Source organism: Abrus precatorius, unplaced genomic scaffold (genome assembly GCF_003935025.1).
Source record: "Abrus precatorius isolate BTA unplaced genomic scaffold, Abrus_2018 Scaffold7, whole genome shotgun sequence".
NCBI classification, from domain to species: domain Eukaryota; kingdom Viridiplantae; phylum Streptophyta; class Magnoliopsida; order Fabales; family Fabaceae; genus Abrus; species Abrus precatorius.
Window position 1 is genome coordinate 562,433 of NW_020874417.1, and position 25,835 is coordinate 588,267.

The 25,835-nt window shown below is 32.0% G+C and overlaps 3 protein-coding genes and 1 pseudogene across 8 annotated transcripts; all 4 read left to right on the forward strand.

Moving 5' to 3' along the window:
* Window positions 1-1,283: 1,283 nt before the first annotated feature.
* LOC113871122 (ATP-dependent Clp protease proteolytic subunit 5, chloroplastic) lies at window positions 1,284-5,335 on the forward strand. The gene is made up of 9 exons (XM_027507920.1): window positions 1,284-1,583; window positions 2,324-2,443; window positions 2,517-2,631; window positions 2,724-2,816; window positions 3,062-3,107; window positions 3,230-3,302; window positions 4,169-4,203; window positions 4,344-4,432; window positions 4,952-5,335. The coding sequence occupies exons 1-9, from the start codon at window positions 1,465-1,467 to the stop codon at window positions 5,171-5,173; spliced, it is 912 nt and encodes a 303-aa protein (XP_027363721.1). The 5' UTR covers window positions 1,284-1,464; the 3' UTR covers window positions 5,174-5,335.
* A 3,480-nt stretch (window positions 5,336-8,815) lies between these two features.
* Window positions 8,816-9,742, forward strand: LOC113873495. The gene has a single exon (XM_027511636.1). The coding sequence runs from the start codon at window positions 8,856-8,858 to the stop codon at window positions 9,705-9,707; it is 852 nt and encodes a 283-aa protein (XP_027367437.1). The 5' UTR covers window positions 8,816-8,855; the 3' UTR covers window positions 9,708-9,742.
* Window positions 9,743-13,114: 3,372 nt separating this feature from the next.
* On the forward strand, window positions 13,115-14,676 carry LOC113873796 (annotated as a pseudogene).
* A 1,502-nt stretch (window positions 14,677-16,178) lies between these two features.
* Window positions 16,179-25,403, forward strand: LOC113871144 (histone-lysine N-methyltransferase EZA1). 6 transcript variants are annotated; one of them, XM_027507974.1, is made up of 18 exons: window positions 16,179-16,515; window positions 17,366-17,467; window positions 17,900-18,171; window positions 18,343-18,504; window positions 18,807-18,891; window positions 19,005-19,160; window positions 19,243-19,290; window positions 19,372-19,443; window positions 19,873-19,990; window positions 20,066-20,498; window positions 21,495-21,648; window positions 22,284-22,504; window positions 22,929-23,060; window positions 23,703-23,790; window positions 23,920-23,967; window positions 24,045-24,173; window positions 24,409-24,486; window positions 24,601-25,386. In XM_027507974.1, the coding sequence occupies exons 1-18, from the start codon at window positions 16,438-16,440 to the stop codon at window positions 24,790-24,792; spliced, it is 2,568 nt and encodes an 855-aa protein (XP_027363775.1). In that variant the 5' UTR covers window positions 16,179-16,437; the 3' UTR covers window positions 24,793-25,386. The 6 variants fall into 6 exon arrangements, 5 of the variants coding, with proteins under 5 accessions (XP_027363775.1, XP_027363772.1, XP_027363771.1 ...); XM_027507971.1 differs by lacking the exon at window positions 16,179-16,515 and adding an exon at window positions 16,540-16,879 and having other exon boundaries at window positions 19,873-20,498; window positions 24,601-25,403; XR_003505762.1 differs by lacking the exon at window positions 16,179-16,515 and adding an exon at window positions 16,742-16,879 and having other exon boundaries at window positions 19,873-20,498; window positions 24,045-24,254; window positions 24,601-25,016.
* Window positions 25,404-25,835: the final 432 nt, after the last annotated feature.

Below are 25,835 nucleotides of genomic sequence, written 5' to 3' on the forward strand. Positions count from 1 at the left end.
AGAAGTTACGGGGACATTCGGTAGACGACAAATTAAATTTTGGATTCTCGTGCTAATTTTAGTACGATAAATTTAGATTTATGTGTTTAGTATAATATTTGTAACCATTAATTTGATGTGGGCATGCTTACTTGTTTTAGAGGCAAAGAAAGGAATAAAATATACTATAGTGATTTTCATTAAAAGTGTCATAAATAAACTAAATATTATATTTAATCTTAAAATTTAAAATATTAAATTATAGATCGTTCATTATTTTTGTTCAATATACACGAAACTTATTTATTCATATATACTTGTTATCTTAATATTAATTATTTAGATTCACATCTGACATTTTTAAATGAAAAATGAACCGATCAAAATGTCTCCACAGACAAGTCTTTATGTTGTTTTTCATACCAACTAGGTTCGAGCCTAGGAATAAGGGAACCACATTCTTATGAAATTAACTATTAAAATCTCAATAATTTTGTTGACATTAATTAAAAAAAATAATGTAAAAAATGTATTAAAATTATTATATTTATACATTAATAATATTTTTAATTTTTTTAACCAATACTGCAAGAACATTAATCTTGATAGTAGTTTTCCTTAGTTTAGTATAACAAACTTGTACTTCACTGTTAAATTGTGAGATTTAGGAGTTGTCAATTTGTCTAAAAATTAAAAAATTAATATTTTAATAAAAATATGTAATTTAGATTATTATATATCTATACTTTAATAATATTTAATAATTCATTAAAAGAATTTGGTATGAGAAGCAAACGATTCAATATCATTTAAATAAAGTCTTAAATCTAAATTTTTATGTATGTAACAAAATTTTAATGATAAACTCACCTACACATTCAAATGCAACTCGGGTCAGATCTAGATTAAATCGAATAAAAGAAATTAATAATTTAAATTTTTTTTTTATTTAAAATGATTTTACTCGATTATAAATTAAACCAGTAAGTATTCTTTCATGCAGTTCTAAGTTAAAAAAATATATCCCCAGCCATGTTTTAAATATAAGCCAATAAATTTTGGGAATCAAATTCAAAATTTTAAATCCGTCATTGTAAAAATATGAGAATGAGACATTATAAATATTTTATGAATTTATTTAATTTTAATTGCGGAATATATTTTGTAAAAAAATTAAATTTATTGTAATTTGCCACAAATGTTTACTATTAAATTTAAAAATAATTACAAAATATGTATCATTATTTATTTAAATTTTTTTAAAAAAGTATTAGTTATTATTTTTTGAAGTAGTTGCTAGGTACAAGGGTATACCGTATATCCGAAACCGATAGCTTGAATGAGTTTGGAGTTGAGTGTGGACAAGTTCCGCCCCAACACAACACACACTACACTGTCATTCTTCTTCCTCTTCTCCTTTCGTTAAGCAAAACAAAGCATAGATATTACTATCAGATAGCTTTAGCTTCCATCCACCCAATAACAATGGCACATACGTCCCTTTTCGCTCCCCCTTCCTCTCTTAAATTCAACTATCTTCCTCTTTCTTCTACCCCATCTTCTTCTTCTCACTCCCACAACATTTCTCTTCCCTCCCTCTCCAGGTACTTCTTTTTCCTGTTAATTTTCTTTTTTCGTAAAGTTTGCGTTTTTATTTTTTAATCTGCGAGTTCGAGGTTTTTCAATTTGTTCGTGTTGGATGCTATTTTTTTGTTTGGTTATTTATTTTAGAGATTTCGGGTCATAGGATTCGTGGGAAACGACCCTAAATTTTTATGCTTGTAGTGACTAGTGGGTGAGGGTGAAAGTAAAGGATTTTTGGTTTGAAGTTGCTTATTTTTAAGATGAATGATTAATTTAGGGTCTGTTGTGAAGGGTTTTTAGAACTTTGCCTAGTTAAAGCCTGAATTGTTATTATCCACCTTTTATTTGTACTTCAATTTCTCTTTTGACTGGTTAAAGTCTGAACCATAGGGAGGGTTTCGTCGCCCAGAGCGATTTTATCTAACTCGAATAAGATTTACTCTGCATAGATATTTGTGGTTTAGAAAGAAAAATATATATATGTTTTTAAAGAATAAAAGTAGAAACATTTTATTAAAAAAAAAAAACATAAAAATGCTCTCACTCTGATGATTCCCAATGCACCCCAACTATATTTTCAATAAAAGCTTACTATTAAGTATTAACTGACTCTTTAACAAGTGCCCAGCAAGACCCTTTATACATAGTTATCCTGAATCATTAACTATGGCAATTGAGCGTGAAAGAGACTAGAGTATTCTTTGTTATCCTGAATATAGTTATTTCCATGAAGGGGATGAAGCCTTGCTGTGATTTGCAGGAAACTTAGGAAATCGGTAGAAAATAGAAAGATTACTCAAAAATCTCCTGTGAAGGCAGTGTATGGTGGTGAATTTTTGACACCTGAGGGGAGTTCACTTCAGGGTATTTGGTCCATAAGGTAGATTTTATTTTGTTATTTGTTTTATCCTTTAGCTTTGTCTTATTTATTGACTTGGATAGTGTTCTCGAAGGAATGATTTGCAGGTTCCATCTTCCCCCTATTTCCCTGCCTATGCACAAGGACAAGGGCCACCCCCCATGGTGCAGGAGCGTTTCCAGAGTGTTATAAGTCAACTTTTCCAATATGTAGGCTATGTTTTCCTTATATTGTTGACTACTATTGAGTATTCAGCCTCTGTTTAATATTTCCAGTATTAATTATCTGTTTTTGTGTTTAGAGAATAATCCGCTGTGGTGGAGCAGTTGATGATGATATGGCTAACATCATTGTTGCTCAGCTTCTGTACCTCGATGCTGTTGATCCTAACAAGGTTTGTTCTTAACTTTTAGTAACTGAAAACTCATGTTTTATCTTCTTATATCTTTATCTATATGAAGTGGGATCCTTTGCATTTCTGGAGAACATGTCAAATGCTTATATTTTGGTATTTCTTCATTTTGAATTTTTATGTGATTATTATCTTGAGTTTGTATTTGATCTATCCTTTTGTGTGTTACATCAAAATTTTGTTGTGGAAGCAATTAGTCAACTGCCAATTTCTATTATGTTGAACAGGATATTGTCATGTATGTGAATTCTCCAGGAGGGTCAGTAACAGCTGGTAATAAATTGTTTAAGCAACACTATTTATGTTGCATTGTTTTTATTATATTCAATCTACACAGACTAAAAAAATACTAGCATTTAAAAATTTAAATAAGTCCTTTGTTGTTTTTTTCTTAGGTATGGCAATATTTGATACAATGCGTCATATTCGACCTGATGTATCCACTGTTTGTGTTGGATTAGCAGCTAGGTAATGTTTCATGCCTCTTCTGGGCAATATTACCTTAATGTTGACAAGTTACCAGTTACCACATCAGTAGAGGGCTAAAAGTCTTATCCTGATCTTATCTTGATGTATGCCAGCAATTTTTATTTTAGCTGAATAATAGGAGAATTAAGATGATTATAATTAATTATCTTAAGATTTTCCCTTCCACAATGTATTATATCTCTTTTATATATATATATATATGTTTAAACACATGATTACATTTTATTTGGATTTCCTCATTTTGGATGGCTGACCCCTTACCCCTTTTTTCATTCTGTATTTTTCCTATCTGTGGTAGATCTATCCTGCTAAGGCCAATTAAGATCCATCTGCTCATTTAATCTTGGGTTGGGCCTGGCCTTGCATCTGTGAATGATAGATTTTAAATGGGTCCACACTGGCTTCAGGAGTAGCTGAATGTGAATCTTGAGAACCAATAGTTTCCCTGTCACCCTCTGTATTTAACGTCTGCTGCATTTCATTTTAGGAATTATACTCCGTTGGTAGTTATCAGGTGGTGGATTATAGCCTTTTTCCAATTTTCCATTACGATATTTCGCTTCCCAAGTAACATTGCAAAAGTTAATGGGGATTGGAGTTGTGTGATTTTCCTTTTATATTTGGAACTGGCATGACTGCTGACGGTAATATTAACTAATTTTTTAACTAAAAATCTTTGGCTTTACCTTTGAAAAATATTCTTAGCATTCCAAGAATTAAAATTCCCCATCAATATTGATATTTTGACAATGAAAAGTGATTTATAGTTGACTATGTCGTTGATATTTTTTTTCCGATGGAATTTTATTTCCCATTCATACTTATATAGACCTTTTCATGAGCAGTATGGGAGCTTTTCTGCTTAGTGCAGGGACCAAAGGTAATGATTCTTTTAACTTGTAATCATGGTATCCATTTTCCTCTTACCACCCTCCCATTTTGTAATTGTCATTTCCACTTCTGTAAGACAGAAAAATGCTTCTTTCTAATTTTATATCCCTTCCTCCCTCAATTCTAAAGGAAAGAGATACAGCTTGCCAAATTCAAGGATAATGATTCATCAACCGCTTGGTGGTGCTCAAGGAGCGCAAAGTGACATAGATATTCAGGTATGGGCCTCTATTTCCCCCTTTTTATTTGATAAACTTCATTTTAGTTCTAAAATTTTATATACTTCTATCATTGAAAGTTAAAGCCCGTCTAAGGGTAGCACTTAAAATCTAGTGATAATTTAAACCAAGATGAATGCCCTGATTATGCAATGAATTCCCTACTAAACCTAAATTTACATATAAAAATACTATCGGTGAATTCCCTATCCATACAATATATTGTTCCATACTCCTAATATTCATATGATTTATTTCCTATATTATCCTGCTATTTATATTCCATTCCCTTCTATTATACTTACGGATTTAGTCTGCCTTTGCTTAGATTGGATTGGATCAGACAGTTTCAATTAGTATTGACTATGAACACCCATTGCAGTGATATTGTGCATGACCTTACCAAGGGAGACAGAAGGATTTACTTGTATCATTACTTTTTTGCACAAGTATCATAAATTTGTGACGCTTATCTGTAGTTCTTGTTAGAGAATACTAATTATGATTCATAATTCTCAGGCTAATGAAATGCTGCATCATAAGGCAAATCTGAATGGATATCTCGCCTATCACACTGGCCAAAGTTTAGAGAGGATTAACCAGGATACAGACCGGGACTTTTTCATGAGTGCAAAAGAAGCCAAAGAATATGGACTCATAGATGGTGTTATTATGAATCCTCTCAAAGCTCTCACGCCATTAGAAGCTGCAGCAGAGGGTAAAGATCGAGCTACTATTTGAACTACTGACTGTTGCACTTCAATTTAAAAAAACAGTGTTAAACTGTAATGATGTTTTTGATTGCTGAGTTCAACTGATCTTTCTTCTTACGGATTTTGATATCTTTGTAACCCTGCCAAAAAATGAGGTGAAATTGATACTTTATATTTGTTGTTTTAGAGTTTATACTGACATAAGGTTCCTTAATGGATAATAGTGTTGAGACTATTTGAAAACGATACTAGCCAACAATGATTAGTGCTATAATGTATGATGTAACTAGAAATATCATATAGTGCTAACACAACGGCTTTGGAATGATTTTAGCAAGTAGTCAAATTATTGATAACTTCTAACATTACTGTACGTCATCATTGACACTAGGAATATGTTGGGAACTTAGTAATTTTGTATTCTTTATGAACTTGTCACGTGCGATTGCGGGAGATGTAAAACTAATAAATGATTTCTGGTTAATACTTTTCGTTGAAAAGTAAATTGAGAAACTACCCATTACCCATGTAAACATAGTCCTACACTCCTTCCATTATGTAAATTATTGAATAATAATTAATAAGTGAATTTTTATTTTACATTATGTAAAAAAAATGTATTAAAGAAAACATGAGAATGAGTGTGTATTTTTATAACTTTTAATAAAATGTTTTTATTTTTAATATTCTATCCAGTGGTTAGCATTTTCTTTAAGATAAAATCAGTATGTTTTAACACCGGAAGAGCGAGAAATTACGTAGTCACGGATTTCACATAAGTTGGGCTTTTTGTACATACTTGGACTGGAGCCCATTCTTCTGAATGTATTATGAATTTGATTTCTGAATTTTGCATGATTTGTTAAATTAATCTGATTTTACAAAAAAGTTTATTTAGTTTGTAACCTTGACAACCTTCCTTCTTTCTCACTACCACCAACCTTCTTCGAAATCTGTATTCATCATTGACGGTTAAGGCTTAAGAAAGTCACCTACTGCTGACAGACACTCACCATCGTCAACATGTTAACATAGGAAGCTTACATTTTATTTAATATTAATGTTCGTTTGATGTTACGTTTCTAAACTAATTGTTAAAATATGATAATATCCGAAATAATTTAATCATGGAATTATTAAAATATTATTTGGGAATAAATTTATTTATATATAAATATTAATAAACAATTATACAAAAATAGTTTGATATTGAAACCATTTAATAGTTAAAAGAAATAACTTTTTTCTGCTATGATACCACTAATATCCGTCCTTTAAGTGTAATGAGTTGGGTTATAAATCCACTTATGGGTTAGTTTATTTGGCATTACAGGAATGTCAGGACGCATAGCATATCATGCATCTTAGTCAGAGTCAGATGAGACCCTGTGTTTCTTGCCTACCGGGGCCCATATCACCCCACCTAACATCATAACCTTTTTTTATTTCCTTTTATATTTTTATAGAGAATAATACTTTCTTGACTTTTGTTTTTCTGCAAACTATTCCTTTATTTCTGTACAAATAATCCATATAAGTTTATCTTAAATCTGAAAAGAGTTTGTGATAACAAAGTTTAAGCAAATATCAAAACTTTTAAATCCAAAACGATGGTAAGAAATTCATAATTTTTTATCACGAGTCTTGTGGGGAATTAGAGTTCCACCAAAATTGAGATTTGTAATTGTCAATGAATCATTTTGGTGTTTGTTTTGTTATTCAAAGCTGTTTTGTTTAGCTTAATTTTTAGATGTTCATTGACAGAAAATGTCAATCCATCTATAAGTAGCAGAGAAAAATAAATAATCCATACGGATCTCCTTCTTATAAGTTTCCTTATAAATATTAAACTCCGTTGGATTGCGATTGGAGACAACGAATATAGTACAAAAGCTCTTTTCACCTTAGCAAAACAGGTGAAAATTTAATGCCTTCAGCAGTGTTGATGAATTGATCAAACTACACTAATTAGTACTTTAGTTTGTTTTAAACATCAATAATTCTGTTTACTTGGTCTGGAAAAGTTTAACTTAGATTAAGTCAAATGAGTTTCATCTCATGTTCTGACTTTTTTAATCCATCGAGTTGGTACAAAGATTTATACAAGAGAATTTCTTTTATTTTTTATTTATCATTAGCTTTTTCTTATAATTGTGGGTTATACCATTATCGATTTTATATCATATTATAAATTTGCGTATATCAAAAGTAGAGATGTCCTATGCGAGATATTTACTTCATTATGGAACATTTCCTTTTAAAAAAAATCAAAATCTATCAAAATCAGTTAATCAATCGATTCCTAATTATACAGTCTGAATATTATTTTATAAAACTGTGCATGTTAATCAATCGATCAAACCAAATTGAAATGTTCTTCTCACAATCATTTTGCTACGTTTCCATAGTATTATCAGTCTAATTTAATTTAAAATGAGCACAATAAACTACACACACAAACACACAAAATTTGATTTATATTCAACCTTTATGTGTCTGGTAAAACGTAAGAAAGAGAAATAAGTAAAATTGGATTTACCTGGGTCTTAATATTTTGCATTCAACATCATTTTTCTTCCTCCCATTTTTCTGTACCGAACGGCCTAAACTATATGCTAATTGGTGTAGATCCCAAATTCCAACTAAATGCCTAAATGGGATACTAACTCCGAATCCCATCGGAGTTAGCTACTTCAACTGCACAATTATGACTAATTCAGTGCAAAAGAAAAGGAACTTGGTTCATAATTGATGTTTATGGTAACTTCACGTACGGTTCAATATGACGACAGCCATCCTTCTCAAATAAAATCAAGACAACGATATGCCACATTACTATTTTCTATTAATAAAGACAATATGCTATGACAGTATAAACAAACATGATAAATCCTGGCATGCAAATGTACACATTTGAAAGCTAGAAATATGACATACAATAACAGCACAACCATACGTACTAATTACTGATCTATTAGTAAATCCGAGTGAAATTAATAACTATTTATATTTAAAAGAAATGCAGAATGTCAAATGTTTATATGTCAATGCAAATTGATGAATTGTTCAACTCAACTTGGATTAGGATAACAACTAGAGTACATGAGTTAGTCCCACGGCAGGGAATGTTTATAGGCTCGGATAAGTAGGTCCTAAATATATAGTATACGTTAGGACATCATATTAAAATGTATTAACTTTTTATAAATAAAATTTATTGAGTCATTTTATTTACCCTATGAAATAATTTAAACAAGGCTAGGTTTAATCCTATTAATTTCTAATGTAGATAAATGAATTAATCAACGAAGAGGGAGAGCCACGGAACTTCCAAATAAAGAGAAGTCCTCCAAAATTCAAATCCGTCAAACATGCAGCCAAACACAGCATAATTTTCAAACCAGTATTCCATTTGTACCAAACCAAAGCGCAAAAGATAAACTAACTAAAGAACGACCAATTTGATATAATTCATGGTACATTTATTGGGTGTTAATATATAAATAAAAGATTGATCCAGAGTCCAGACCATGATGTCCTATAAAAATGTCAACTAAGTAAACAATGGACGTGGCAACCACTTTTTAAAAATGGTTGTTAAGTCACATACAAAGAGAGAGCTTAAACGTTGAAGTTCCCATGGCTTGTAAATAAAGAGGTAGGAGGTGTTTGTTTGTTGATTGAACTCATCATTGATCGATTCTAAACAAATGGGTTGGAAGCAAAAAGCCAAAGAGTTGTTCACAGCTAAAGAGGTTTTCTATCTTCTCACCATAACCATTCTTGGCTTCCTTCTCCCTCTCTCTTTCTTACTCTTAGCCACTCTCTCAGGTGTCCAATACTTTCTTCAAAGTCTTACATGGTTCCATTGGCACTCTCCAGAACCCTTCTCTTTTGTCTTCCACCTTGCCCTTTACATCAACCCATGCATTCTCTATGTTCTTGTGGCTGTCATCAGCATTACTACACTGGTTCAAGGACTAATGGGTAAAATCACCCTTTTAAGCGACTCGTCATCGCCCCTTCTCCAACTTCGACTCTACGTAGCGTGGATTCTCCTATGCGCGTTTCAAGTTTGCGTTGGTTTGGGCATTGAGGGAAGCATTGCAGCTGGACTCTACGACGATGATGACTCCAGTTTTGGGCCTCAGAGAGGCCTGTTAAGCAGGGTGGTTTTTTTATTGGGCCTGCACGAGACAACCCAGGTTTGGTGTAGAATGGTGGTGAGGCCCGTGGTGGATGACACGGTGTTCGGTTTCAAAAGAGAAGAGAAATGGATTGAGAAGGTGGGTATGGCTGGGTGCTTAGGAACTTTGTGGTGGTGGCGGTTGAGGGAGGAGGTGGAGAAGTTGGTGGTTATGGCTGAAGAGAAGAAAGAGGAATCAATGGATGTGGGAATGAGTGATTTTGTTGGATGGTGGTTGTATTATTTGATTGTTACAATTGGAATGGTGAGGATCGTGAAGGGGATTATTTGGATGTTGATGATTTCTCTCTGTAGAAGAAGGGTCACAGAGAGCTCTCCTCTGGAAGCAAGTCAGAACAATGATCACAAGGTGTAAGTTTGACCAATTCTGTATTTTTCTTTTTCTTTTTTCTGCTCAGAGACACTGCAATAATGTATAATACCTTTGCAAATTTGTAACAAACCCGCAGCCAATGTTGTGTTGAAAACGTATTATTGCTTAAGATGTGGATAATTTGATTTTTAATATAGTTTATTGATCCTAGTTCTTTAATTCCAATTCGTGCTATTGAATGATGTTATTAATACGATGGATGATTTTAATAATATGGTGCATGACTTACGACAAATTATGATATTGTCGTGTTATAAGCACGTCTCAAATCTGAATCCAAACTACCTATTTCAACAAATAAAAAATTATTCTCTTTGATTTTTTTTATGAAGCATATTTAATTAAATTACACAAATTTTTGTGTAATTAAAGTTCAATAATTTTTGTGATAATGTATTCATGTATGTATATCGTTTGCCATACACCTTTCTTGTAGTCTTCACTAACAAATAACGTTTCGTTTTCAAAACTAGTAACTTGTGGTATAAGTCATATTAGAGATCAAGAAACGCCTTGTTAATTGTACTCTATCGAAGATAGAGTTGCTTTATGAATATAAAATCCATTCTAAGATTATTTTAAGATATTTAAAAAAGTATTTAGATTTTAAATTATTTGTTTAAAGTTATGAAAATAAATTAAAAGAGTTTTATTTTAAATTTTTTGACAAGTTATCTTCGAAAAATGCTTGAAAAATTTTAAAATTATGGCCATCCTTTATAATTAAGTTTTTTTTTACAATTATAACGAAACCAGAAATAGCTTGTTCTTTTATAAAATCTGCAAAAATAAATTACTTCTTATACTTTCTTAAAATTAGTTTATCCAAAAAATAAAAAAAAAGGGTTCTGAATTGATTAAAAAATATTTTATTAATTTTTTTTATATTGTAAATTTAAATTATTATTTTTTACATAAGATATTATTAAAACTATATTTTTCTCGTTAAGTTGTATAACTTATATTAAATATTTATTGATTCTTATTTTTAAAATATTATTATTTAAATTTTAATTGTTTAAATTTAAAATTTAAATCACAATATATTATATTAAACTGAAGATATTTTAGGCAAACTATTTGAGTTATTTTTGGCTGGGCCCTTCCACTGGGTCTTTAGCCCAAGACCTCCACAGGTCCAATGAGTACGAAATTTGTGGTGTCCTTGGGCGTGTTTCTTGGATCTGGTGTTTGGATGGTGGTAGACAAAATTAACTGTACAACTACTAAGGAATCTAATTTGCAATATAAAAAAATTTTAAATTATTTTTATTTAATTAGGAAAGAAATCAAATAAAATTAAGTATGAAATTTAATAACATATTATTTAAAATTTTTATTAAAATTTTTATTAATTTTATAATTAAATTTTCCAATATTATTGTAATAATCTTCTGTATCAAAATTTTTATTATTTAGATATATAATTTAATAATTTTTATTTATTTATATTTTAAATGATATAATATGTTAAAATAAAGTGAGAGAATGGAGTATTGATTAATTTTGTCTTAAGAATGAATACTATTTAATATCTTAAGAATATTGATTAAGAAATTAAAAATATTATTAATATAATTTTTCAATTTTTTTTTAAAGTTAATGAAATTCTTTTGAAAAATTTATATTTAATAATTTGATCGATAATTTTTTTTTTAAAATAATGATTGAAAATATTATTTCATTAAGTTTAATATTTGCTATTATTTCTTTAAAAACTACATCTATTTTCAATTTTCTTAAATTAGATAAAATTACTGTGAATTACGTTAGACGCAATACATTGTATTTTTTTTTTCATCTTGCGAAATATGTTTTAGTTGGATTGATGGATTGGGTGGGTACAAAGTTTGAACCTAGACCGAACAAAATTAGCCATGAATTTCAAAAATATATAAAATTAGAAATAACTTGTTTAATTCTTCCTTGAATAATAATTACATACATATATATAACAAAATTTACAAAAATTTTATAACGCTTTTTTTTTTTATCTCTTTTCGTCACATTATTTATCTTGGCTATGCTTTTTTTTTTATTCTTTTATTGTATCTCTTTCTTAAATTATCTCAACTATGAGGTTTTTTTTTTAAATCAAACTTTGATCTTTAGAATGCTTGTTATGGTCTTTTTTATAAGATCCCATATAAATTTCTTAATGCATTAATTTTTTTTACAAAAATACTCTTAGTAAAAATAAAATAAATAATTAGATAAAAAGATAATAGGTTCCAATAATTTTTAAAAATAGTTTTAATTAAAAATCATCTAAATTTTTTATAAATTTAATTATATTTTTAAATTTCTATAAATAATTAAAAGAATCTTATATATTCTACATCAGAGATTATATGAGATAGAATCTCTTTATACTAGTGTAAATTTAAAAATTCTTATACTTATTTTAAATTTTTTATTTAACTTACATCTAATGGATTATAATTTATTATTTTAATGACTGTTAAAAGTAAGTTAAATAAAATATTTAGATTGAATATAAGAGTTTATAAATTTATAATAGTGTAGAAAGTAAGAAGATATATATATATATATATATATATATATATATTTAAAGAATAATTACTCTTTTTCTTTACTTGATTTGCTTCATTTGACTCTCCTAGACAGTTTTATCCTAGAAGAGGTAAATTAATTTCCTCATTTGAATTTTTAAAATTTGTCTCCAATTTAAAAGTTGTTTAGAAAAATAATAACAAAATTTATTAAGTATTCATTCACTCATTTACTTTCTAGATACACTTGCTTGTTTACATTTTTGCGAACTTTAGTGAGGAGTACATTAAATATAAATGTAACATACATAGCATATTCTTCATATATTTTCTTCAAGATAAGGCCAGTTCAGACTGGAGCTTCTTTCTTGGAAACCGCCAATGCCTTACCGAAAAAGGCCATCCATCACTTTTTTCAACTCTTGGCTGAACTTCTTATGAACACGTATGGAATTAAAACTTGAGCTGTTATTTCATGTTTTGTATTCATCCTTATATTTGTTTCAACAATGACAAAACACGTTTGGCTGACGGCTGCGGTTAATGAAAACATCGAAATATCACCATCGAAGGTGCATGATTCTCCCATGTCCCATATGAAGAAGTTTATAATTTTCAAGCATTGATGCGAATAAATATTCGTTTTGGAATATAAGTGAAGAAAATGCAAACACCAATGTCGATGATTATCTAGATAAGCTCACTGTCTCGAGGGTAAGTTGCTGATACCCTTCTAGAAGAGTCCGCTGCAACACGACATGGGGTGTGATGATCCTTTTTCTTCTACACCTTTCAATTTCAATGGATTCCGGGGCGGTTACGGCTATATAAAAGAGGGTGTTGTGTTTCCACAGGGAACACAGTTTCTTTGCAATAATGGAGTTAATGAGAGGGATAAATTCTCTTCCTACTACAGAAGAGCAAAACCAGCAACAGCAGCATGATTTCAATTTTGATAACTTGATGTTAGATGAAGAGTTCAGCTTTGAACCTGCCTTTCATTCAAAGCTTCCTTTTCAAGAAACAAGGGGAGTGGAAACTTCAAAGCTGGTTGGATACAAAAAGCAGGATCTGCCATCTTCTTTAGCATCACTGGAGCTTCTGAGCAATTATGGAAGCAGGTTCAAGAGGCCAAGGAAGCAAAGTATTATCATCAATGGTGCTGAAACTTGTGTGAGTCCTGAAGAAATAATAAGATTGGCTGGAGCAAGGTATATCCAGCACTCAGCACAATGGCATGACAATTTTTGCATCCCTATGCACCCATGTTGGTTTGGTTTGTGTTTGTCTGAGGAAGAAAAAAGAGACGTGGAACTTGCTCAGGTTCTTCTTGCGGCTGCTGAGAGGGTTGGTTGCCAACAATTTGAAAGTGCAAGCATGTTCCTTTTCCATTTTCAGCGGAGTTCTTTAGGAGGTGGAAGCCCAGTTCAGAGAGTTATCTTTCATTTCGCTCTAGCACTCCGAGAAAGAATCAACAAAGCAACACGAGGAAGGATGACACTAAAGGGGTGTGAGAAAAACCAAGAAAGGGAATTGATTGACAAGTTGAAAATGGATACTTATATGGCTGTTATGTGCCATCAAAAAATTCCATTCAATCAAGTAATGCAGTTTGCTGGGGTGCAAGCTATAGTGGAACATGTTGCATCCCAAACCAAAATCCATCTCATAAACCTTGATATCGGATGTGGGGTGCTATGCACAACTTTGATGCAAGCACTGGCAGAGAGGCAGGAAAAGCCAGTTGAACTTCTCAAGATAACTGCCATAGGACTTAAGGGTAAGACCGATTTAGAAGAGACAGGAAAAGGTTAATGAGTTTTGCTGAATCCTTAAACTTGCCCTTTTTATATAAGGTTGTTTTTGTTACTGACATTATAGAGATCAAGGCAGAACAATTTGGAGTTGAAGATAATGAAGCTGTGGCTATCTACTCCCCATATATACTGAGGACTATGGTGTCAAATTGTGATTCCTTGGAGAACTTGATGCGGGTGATAAGAAAAATCAGGCCATGTATTATGATAATTCTTGAATTGGAAGCAAACCATAATTCACCCTCCTTTGTGAATCGCTTTATTGAAGCATTGTTTTTCTATGCGGCATATTTTGACTGCATTGAGGCCTGCATGAAACAGGATTACGAGTGCAGAATGAGAATTGAGACAATATTATCTGAAGGGATACGAAACATTGTTGCTATGGAAGATGGAGAAAGGACAGTTAGGAATGTGAAGATAGATGTTTGGAGGAGGTTCTTTTCAAGATATAGAATGGTGGAAACTGGACTCAGCGAGTCATCTTTGTACCAAGCTAACTTGGTTGCCAAAAAGTTTGCTTGTGGGAATTTCTGCACTCTTGACAAAAATGCCAAGTGTCTCACAGTTGGATGGAAAGGGACCCCAATTCATTCAATCTCAGCTTGGAAGTTTCTTTGAGATTATATTAGATATATACACACACACACCAAGAGAGAGAGGGCTTCATTCATTTGTAAAATATCCCTGATATGCCCCATTATGGCTTGTTTGATCCATGTAATATAAGGTAAATTGATATAGCTTGAGTTAGTTGGATTGAAATTTGATCTATACTACATGAATCTAATCTTATTTGAATTAAAAATGCCATTAATCAAGCATATTTAATCATTCCTCATTGTTTAAAAAATATATAGTTTCATAGTAAAAATAAATAAATAATAAGACAAAAATAAATTACATGATTAATGCACATGTATTTCTTTAAAGGCATTATTGGGTTTCTTTTCGGCATATTTAATGATTTTGGTCTTGAACGCTTACGCTTTCTTTTCGGCATTCGGTTTTTTGAATATATATTAGATAATTTTTTATGCGCAGTCTGTTTTCGTAATTAAGTTTTAAGTGGCTTTTGGAATTTATTTTTTAAAAAATAATTTATATATTTTATGTTTTGTTTTTTAAGAAAGAAATGATGTAATTTAAAAAAAAAAATAGAGTTGCCAAAAAAACACCTATCAGATCCGGCTCTGTTCTTGTGGCCCAAAGACCACCCTACTAATTCTTCCAAGCTCACTTGCCCAAGAAACCCACTTTCCTTGCAGCTTCAGTAACTACAACAATCTGACCCCAAAAAAAGGTATATTTGATTTATTTTAAATGTAAACAAATATAACATGCTTGATAAATAATACTAATTCATCATTAAATTTCTTGATAAATAACACTAATTTATCAAAAAATAATTAAATATTTGTTCTTTAAAAACGATTTAAAAGGCCCCACTCAACCCTTCAAAGTATTTTTTATTTTATGCTCAAAAATTAAAGTCAAAAGATAGTGAGATTTTAAAACAAAATTGTCTTAGCCATAAAAAATTCTTTAAACATAATTATCAATCAGATTTTGGATGGACAATATTTATTTTTAGAATTAAAAATTTCATTAGAAATTATATAAGTTAAAAAAAGATCCACCAATTGATATATCCAATAACATAAAAATGACTAGTTTTTTTTTCTTTAACTTACCTTTAATTTTTAAAATAACTTATACTAACTCAAAATAATCTCACCACTTTTTTAGTCATTTAACACATTTTAATTAGTTGCACTTGCACAAGTAATTTTGTTAAATAACTAATTAAATAAACTAATTATAATTTTTCAACTAATCTTACTAAACAGAAGTTTAATAAAATTACTTGTTGAATTGTATGATAAATATAAAATAACAAATAAAGATATCATCACCTGCATGACTTATTGTTTAAATTTCATGAGTAACGACTTTTGAACTTATGTTCATATTTTTTTTAAGAAGTGTTTTATTCATATAATAAAGTTATTGACTTTACTAATCCAATTTTAAGGTTAATTTTTTAGCATATAAAAATAGCAATTTTTTCATATATAATTTTATTATATAAATACAATTTATCAATTTTCAACGGTTAAAATAACGTAATAAACTGCAAGATGATAAATGTGGGGGAGGGTAAGGTACATTAATTTCGTTCTGTCGCACAGCACTATACTATATGCTATTCCACCCCAACACAGCACCACTGCAGACATAATTGTAACTTGCTTCGTCGTGTTAAACGTCAATGAATATCATACATTTTTTTTAGAACAGTGAATAGATTAGAATAGTTGCAATGATACCTAGTCGAATCTGCACCAACACAATTGGCTTCAGCAAATCCTATTCTAAAGCATGAGGCATGGGCCACAAGAAAAAAGGCGTAACCCAAGGAAGAGGATGCGTCCAAAACGACCAAAGGATCAAAGAAAGGTAATTAGCTCCCACAACGTAGGCAGTAACGTAAAATATAATAAACAAAATAGGGGGGATGGATAGAGAGTGTATCATACACTAGTGACTAGTATTAGTCAGTTGCACAAAGGCACAGTAAAAGATAGCACCAAAAATTACGTTGCGTTTGTTTCTGCGGTAGGCCATGTCACCAAACGTGCCAAAACTCGAAAGCTGTTTGTTACTTTCTATTCTTCCTTAGACTCGCACACACATACACTCGAGAGTGAGGGAGTGCTTTTCTCTCTCGCTATTCTCCTTCTTCTTCCTTTGATCGGCCCTCACACGCCACGCCACAACATCCATGGTGTCCAAACCTACCGACTCTGCTCCAAAGCATCGAGTCAGTTTCTCCCTCTTTCTCTTTCTTTCTTCAATTCAACAATAACTAACAATAACTCATTTAAGCGCTTCAATTCACTTTTCCTTTTATGATTCCGCAAATCGTTTCCGTAACTACGTTTCACAATTTGATTACTAACTCCCTAGAATATTGAATTTAATCGGATAACCACGAGTTGTCATTTAAGAACTCTTTGTTCCTCTATCTTTCTGTATTCGATACTACAGCGTTTGAGTTCGCGAGTAGGGCTTTCGGATCACCTTTAATCTCTAATTTATTCTCTCTTTTGTTTTTTATATTTCCTTTGAAAAACGATGCGAGTTAATGTTTCTTCAGCTGCATCGCGTGAGAATTGAACATTTTCATTCGCAAACGGAGGATTCTGTCTTTGGAGTTTCTATTTTTGTATTTTAAACTTGTGTAATCTTGCGTTTTGATTTTTGTAGCAGTGTCTATCTGTAATGGTTTGTTCTGTAATATTGACAGAAACAATATGGAGAGTCAGCAAATGAAGCTATTGGAACCTTGTCCGTCAAGATAAACCAGCTGAAAAAGCAAATTCAGGCGGAGAGAATTGTATCCATCAAAGTAAGTTTGCGACTGGGTGTGTGATCCTTTAGCTTGATTATTGGAAAGGGTTCTGTTATTTTGTAGTTTCTTTGCTGGCCAGATAATTTCTTTGTTCTTTTAGTGTTAACTGAGAAAAATGGCATTAACATTATATTGCTAACATTTATTATTTTCTGCAAACTCGTTTTGTAGAATTGTCAGTTCTGTTACTGTTACTATTACCTTTTATATTGTGGTAAATATTCTGATTGGTTTGGCTATATTGGTGAGAATCCTTTCTATGAGCTTCCAGCAGTAGCTTTTACTTTAGCATGTTTCTGGGAACAACTTTATGTTCTGATTGCCAATTTGAACTTGAACTTATTTAATTGTAAAATTCAAGGTCGAGTAGGCTTTTTTTGGTTCACCTTGCAATTAAGTCCGAAATTAACCTTAGTTATATTTCTACAGGAAAAAATTCAGAAGAATGAGAAGAAGCTACAGTGTCATATTTCAGAGGTCATGTCAGAAATATCAACGAGGGACTCTTCACAGACAGAGGAAAACAGGAACTGTCCAGTACTTTCTTCAAGAATTGACCATCCTTTATGTAAATTCAGTGGTTTCTCTCAAGGTTCAGGAGACAAAGACCACAGCAATCAAGATGTATTATCTGCTACAAGTATCAAAATTCCATACATTGAAAGATTACCGCCATATACATCTTGGATATTTCTGGACAGGTGTTTTGACATACAAATGCTTTAACTTTCTATCCTGTAGGGTGCCTGCTGTGCAATTTTTTTCCAAATTGAAGCTACCTGCTTCAACTGTATTCCAAAACTTATTGATCAGTGAGTATGCAGATTGTATAACATATTTTCTTCTATTTTAAAATCTTTCACACACATCAGAAATCAGAGAATGGCTGAGGATCAGTCAGTTGTTGGAAGAAGACGTATCTACTATGATCAACATGGCAGTGAAGCGCTAATATGTAGTGACAGCGAGGAAGAGTTAACAGAACCTGAGGAAGAAAAACATGAATTTTCTGAGGCTGAAGACCGTGTTATATGGTAAGTTTAAATGAGATGATAAAGTTGCTTTAAGAAGGTCCAGTTATTTGTGAAGATTCAATAAAACAAGGACAATTGATCTTGATTGTAACATTTCTCATTAGCTATATGAATATTAACAAGTAACATTGATGCTTTGTGGAGCTCCAATGGTTTTACTTGCTGCTCAAGTGTTCATAAAATAATAATTTAATTATGATCATACAAGATTTTTAATACTGAATTGAAACTTTAGCCCATAATTTCCATTTTTATTCAAACGCTCTTACTAGAATTTCTGTCTTGAATATTAAATTTATTAGGATGGCCTTCGAGGAACATGGATCAAACGAGGAGGTATTGAATATTGTTAGCCAATTTGTTGGGGGAACCAGTTTAGAAATTCAGGTAATCCAGAATAACCTGTGGGCACCAGTATATGCTTCATGATTGCACCAAAGGAATTTATATTGAGAAGCCTTTTTTTTTTCTGGGATATTCTTTTTTGTGAAAATATGTAGGAGAGATATAAAAGTATCAAGGAAAAGAATATAGGTAGGTTGGACCAGCTTTCAGAAGCCTCAGGAGAATATGAATCTCCTGTTGGTGTAAGTCCAGAGAAAAGCCTGAGTGCTGCGTTAGATTCTTTTGATAATCTTTTCTGTCGCCGGTGCCTGGTACGTACTAAAGCATCATCTTTTAGCATTTTTATTATCATCATAGGGAGTGCATCTATACTTTTCTGCTTTTATTCAGCAGATTTTTGACTGTCGTCTGCACGGATGTTCCCAACCTTTAATATATCCTGTAAGTAATTATTCCCTATGCTATTTTCAACTTAATCCATAGTTACTCCATCCGTAAAGTTAATTTGATGGCTTACTTCAGAGTGAAAAGCAGACAGTTTGGTCTGAGCCTGAAGGTGATAGGAAACCATGCAGTGACCAATGTTACCTTCAGGTATGCTTCTTTGCCTGAGATTTAATTATTTTTTATATTTTGAGGCAGCTAATAAAATAGAACTTCTACTTGTTTTCAATTCTCACAGATATGAAAATGGGTTTAGTCAATTTTTTCCTCTGCTGATATTCTGTTTAGCATGTTTTCATTAGTATAGAATCAGTATACAATAATGGTGGCATTTCTATGCTCTGTTGATTTATATTGGAGGTAATTCTGGTGAAAATTCTTGCATGAGACATGAGAAATGTTTCTTAATAAGGCTTCCTTTACACTTCATATATGGTGAAGAATCAGATTCTATGTGTGCACATGTGTTTCAACATATACCAGCTTTTGCACCTAGTTACAATTTCACCTCATCAACGTTTCTTGTATTTTTTTTTATGGGAAAAATGTGTTAAAACTGATTGCTATTTCAATTTCCAGCAGTTAAAGGTTGTCAAAAGTGTGTCAGAAGAAACTTCCACATCTTGTAAAGATAAGAAAAGTACAATTATGGAAGAGGAAGATGGGATATTGGCACCCTCCAATACAGAAGAACCTAGTAATCTGAGTACTAAACCTTTTCCAACAGAAGTTGATTGTCATGGATATCTCAATTTAAATGTTCCTGTCTCAGAAAGCATGGTAAAACGGAAGGTCACAGATCAGTCTGACACAGCACCATATGACTCAACACTTCCTTCTGATGATTCTCAGAATTCCTATAAAAAGTTGAAGAGAATCTCAGATGATGTAGTTACTGTAAATAGTGATTATAGCAAGAACCTAAATTTGGGTGCATGTGATGAAAGTAAACATATAATTACTTGTGCAATTTTGGACAAATCTGTTGAAGATATATCAAATAAATTAACAGATTCTTCTAGCACTTGCCATGGTGAGCATGGTGAAAGTGTTGGGGATGGACCAAAAGATCTCACAAATAAGACAGAATTGAAGTTCTCCAATCCAATGGAAGGAAATGTTGATGAGATGCTTAGTCTCTCTGATTGGAAGCCTCTAGAGAAAGAATTATACTTGAAGGGAGTGGAAATGTTTGGCAGAAACAGGTTGGGAGCTTTCTCTGTTTCACCTCACACTATTATGTTGGAGAAATAGAAGGATGGAATTAACTTTAGTTTATAGTGTGTGCGTGTTCTCACTTTCTTGTGTCCAGTATATAACTTCATATGTTTATGTTGCCCATTTTGTCCACTGTCTGTTAGAATTTTATTTTATTTTACTTGTTATTATTATTTTTTGCATTGTGGAAGTAACTCTTTTCTTTTTGTCAATAATCATAAAGCCCAACTTGTTTTGGCTTCACTTGTAATTGATCTTCTGGAAGACATGAGTAATTATGGAAAATAAAGGCAATAACTTGAGTAATTGCCCATTTAATTGCACTTTCCTTGTGCACTATCTACTAAGTAAATTGAATGCTTTTTGTTTCTAGAAAGTAATGAATTGTCTTGTAATTACCTTCAGGAAGAATTTATTGTACACTTGACCTCCCCCCTCCTAAAAAAGGAAATGACAAAGGTGGGCAAAAAGGAAGATTAAATATGTAGATGAGAGGGACCCCCCCCCCCCCACCCCAACCTTTATCACAAAATTGCGTTACTAATTTGGTTTAACAACTGTATCCTAGTAATTCAGTTGCTGTACTGAAATCAACAACTTCTTTCACAATTTGCAGTTGAATTTGTTACATGTATAAACATATATTTTGTCAATAAATCATATCATCCTTATGTTTTTGTTTTTCTAAAACATTGTTGTTATTGTCCTAGTGTTGGGCTCTATTGTGGCCTTTTCAATGTGTCAAATCAATGATAACTACTGAAGTTTGAATGCACTATGAGCACTTGATTCTCACAAAACTGCAAGTAAATAGCAACTAATAAAATGAATTAATTTGAAACCTCTGTAGGTAACTCCCCCAATCGTGAAATGGTTTATAAGTAAATGAAAGTAAAGCATAGTTAATTTTCTTGTCATAAATATTGTATCTCATGTAGATGTTTAATTTATTTTATGCTGATATCAAGTCTGGTACACTGCAGTTGCCTCATAGCAAGGAACTTACTTTCTGGCTTGAAGACTTGCATGGAAATATCTAGTTATATGCATTCAGGAGGAGTGTCAATGCCCCACAGATCTATTGTTGCTCCTAGTTCAATCATGGAAGACAAGGGGAAATTTGATGCAGATTGCACAGTGAGAATTACAAGATTTCCTGTTACATCTTTATCCTACATTCTAGTGTCTTGTTTTGATTGTCTTTTGTTATTTTCATTTTTGGGGGTGGGGGAGGCTTGCTGAAGAAAGGAAATAAATTTTCTACATAAGATGTACACCAGAAGACCCCAACTGTTGGGATAAACATACCAAAAGTTTATGACCAAATTTTTTATTTAAACAAATTATATAACCAACATCATTGTTTTCTGAAATTTCTTTGCTAGATAGTAGAATTGGTATCTCAATCATCTGGTTTGAAATCAAACTTTAAAAAATATGTATTATCTCTGATTGTAGGAGGAGCTTTTTTAGCTTTTTTATTTAGTCGCCTAATAAATAGTGTTTTTGGGTTGTACATAAGGAGATTGAGTTACTCATTTGATTTCATATATACATTCTTTTCTTCTCTCTTACCTCTGTCCTGATCATCCTGTTCTGTTTGATGAGTTCTTCAGTTTGTTTTAAAGAAAAAGTATCATTTTGAACGTTCAACTTGCTGCATTTAAAATTGTTATGCAAATCATTACTCTGACAACTGCTACCAACCTCTATGAGTGCTCTCTACTACTTAGATGCCAAAAGATTCTTTTGAACCTGGCTTTTCATGTTAGGACCAAGAGATGCCATCTAGGTCACGGTTGCTGAGGAAAAGAGGAAAAACAAGGAAGTTTAAATATTCTTGGAAGTCTGCCGGCCACCCATCAATATGGAAAAGAATTGCTGATGGGAAAAACCAATCCTGCAAGCAGTATACACCTTGTGGATGTCAATCAATGTGTGGAAAGGAATGTACTTGTGTTAATGGTGGAACTTGCTGTGAAAAATATTGTGGGTATGTCACTTTTTGTTTAGTTGTGTCGCCTTCTACTAATATAATGGAAGAGAAAATTGCAGTATGTTTCATATTTCTAGTGGCTGTGTAATGTAGACTGTTTGATTCATTTTGTTAGCTAATTATGGGGCTATGGTCATAACATAATGAAGGTTAATTTGGATACATGGTCAAATGTGGTTTTACTTGGTTAGCTAAGCCTTTAAACACAAAACAAGAAACGACCATTTATTTCAGAGTGACTAGAGATGTATAAATGTCAACATAAAACTATTTTATTTAGAAACTCCTTTCTTTTTATGTTTTTTCTCAGCTCCTACAAAATGCTTTCTCAACTTAATTTTGGAACTATCCTACAGGTTGAATAATGCAATTGTTAGCAAATTATGAGTTAAATCTAATAAATTTACTCTTCTGCCTACAGTTGTTCGAAAAGCTGCAAAAACCGGTTTAGAGGATGCCATTGTGCCAAGAGTCAATGCAGAAGTCGACAGTGCCCATGCTTTGCTGCTGGACGTGAATGTGACCCAGATGTCTGTCGAAATTGCTGGGTTAGGTAATGTGCCAAATATTTTTGCTGTGTGCTTGATTTTATGCCTCCAAGGTTTTGAAATGTATATCTCTTGGTTCTATTACTTCAGTTGATTAAGGAAGCCATTATTCATAATTATCAATTTTCGCCCAATAATTCACTATTTCAGTAGTATCTGCTTATTTTGCTTGTTTAGGTATATTTAGAAAACCTTTGTAAATCTTTCTTGTCTTCTTGATCGCTGGTATGCATTACTATATGCAAAACTGACTTGAGATGACAAAATAACTCTTTCACGATCATTTTATTTATTTTTGGTTTATATAAATATTTTAGTTTCAGCAAATATTCATTTGTTCATGATTACTTCGTGCATCACAAATCTCAGCATGCATTCCAAATATTAGTATTTAATAGCTATGTTTCATTGAATTCAATAATTGATAAAAGAGATGCAAGACTAAGAGATGGTTGAAGATTACCTTGAGTAATTTCTATGTTGAACCCCTCTAGTGCTTTATTGTTTGGCACCACTTTAATTCCCTTTAGTGCTTTATCAGTTAAAATGTTTTTAACTGTTCCCTCTTTTAATTGTTATTTGAGCTCTGCGGTGCCCTGTCCATTTAAATCCTTGCAAATGCTTTTAAAAGGTTGTTTTATATACAGTTGTGGGGATGGTTCATTAGGAGAGCCACCTCGGCGTGGAGAAGGCCAATGTGGAAATATGAGGCTTCTTTTAAGACAACAACAGAGGGTAAGTAATTATGAACTTCGGTGTTTAAAATTTTCTGCAGTTGCAGCTGTTCATTCCCACGATTCAACATCATGGAGATGCTTGCTGCATGCATTTGTATCTTACACTGTTTTTATTTGTGTCTATCAGATTCTTTTAGCGAAGTCCGATGTTGCAGGATGGGGAGCATTCTTGAAGGTTATGATTAATAGATTAGTTTGTTTTCTAAAAACATCAGCTTGTTCGCCTCACTAATTGATAATATGATATTTCAGAACCCAGTTAACAAAAATGATTATCTAGGAGAGTACACAGGTGAACTGATCTCTCACCGAGAAGCTGATAAGCGTGGGAAAATATATGATCGTGCAAACTCGTCTTTTCTTTTTGATTTGAATGATCAGGCAAGGGTTCCACATCTACATTTTCTCTTATCTTGCGCTGCTCTAGCTCTTCCCTTCTTGAGTTGAGCTTCTTTGTAATTTGTAAGAGATTGAGTCGTATATTATTGTTTTATTATATTTCTGTTTCGTCAATCTGCTTATTCCGTCACATTTCTTTCATGGCAAGCTATATAACAATATCGCACTTCAAACTGTTTATTTTAAGACCTGAAAGCTGCTATCTGTTTCTTTACAGTACGTTCTTGATGCTTATCGCAAAGGAGACAAGTTGAAGTTTGCAAACCACTCGTCAAACCCCAACTGCTACGCGAAGGTGAGTTCAGAAGCTCAGGTTTTGGGGAGCTTTAAAACTATCCTTCGAGCTCAGTGGCTTGAACTTGATCTTTGAATTGTCACAATGGTTGATCTCTTTGTACCTGTGGCATAGGTAATGCTGGTTGCTGGAGATCACCGAGTAGGCATATTCGCCAAGGAACACATTGATGCTAGTGAGGAGCTCTTCTACGATTATCGGTATGGTCCAGATCAAGCACCACCATGGGCTCGTAAACCTGAGGGTTCCAAGAGAGACGAATCAGCAGCTCCTCAAGGCAGAGCAAAGAAACACCAATCACATTGATGAGCCTGGACCACGGTCCAGCATGTACAAATTTTTGGTTTCTACCACTATATATTTTCAACAGCGACAAACTTGTGACATCCCATGGGAAAGATTCAAGATCAACTGTCACTGAAGAAGGAAACTAATAATTGGTATGCAATCCAAATGTTAATATGCCTTAAATTATGTATATGATGATACGTCTAAACAATAAAAATGAGCAAGAGATGAAGGAAGGCGTGAAGCAAATCAATGTTAAGAGCAATAAGCTTGAAACTACACTAGCAGTTGGGAACACGAGTATAGAAATTCGTTTCGGATGGTAGGCATAACATTTCGTGATCCATGTTCTATAACTTGGTTTTGCTCTTCGCGATATGTGCCATCCAAGTTACTAGATCACATATGCAATATAAATAGAGGTTATATGATTTGTTAAATAAAAAAATAAATTTAAGATTTCAAGCTCTGTCCTAGATGTGGAACACAGTGTGTTGCAATGAGTCACTATCCACTAGATCCTCCCAGTGTACGTGTTATTTGATTCAGTGTTATTATTGCAGTTGTTCATAAAAACTAGATTTTATTAATTCAATCAATATATTTAAGTTTTTTTATTTAGTGATTTTTATAATGTAAATCATATCTATAATGTTGTATGCAATCTATAATTATTTAATATTTTATTAATGTTAATGTGTTTAAAATTAAACAAGTGAACATATTAATTTTAGGTCAATAGTTAGACAGGTGATAATTAAATGATATTTTTAATACTATATATAAATTTAAATAATAATTTAGTGTAAAATTATGTATATATAAGCAAATTAAGAAATTAATTGATTTATTAATAACTGATATTTTTAAAAGTTTATAATATTTAATATAATTCACCAATTAATTAATATGATTAAATAGATATATTTTTAAGATTGTTCAAAATAAAATAATTATGTTTAAAATTATATAACGTGGGATTAGGATCTTCTACGATCCAAATTGAATCTGCAAGCTATGGAATTTGAGTGCGAAGGTTTGAAATTCGCCCATGGGATTTT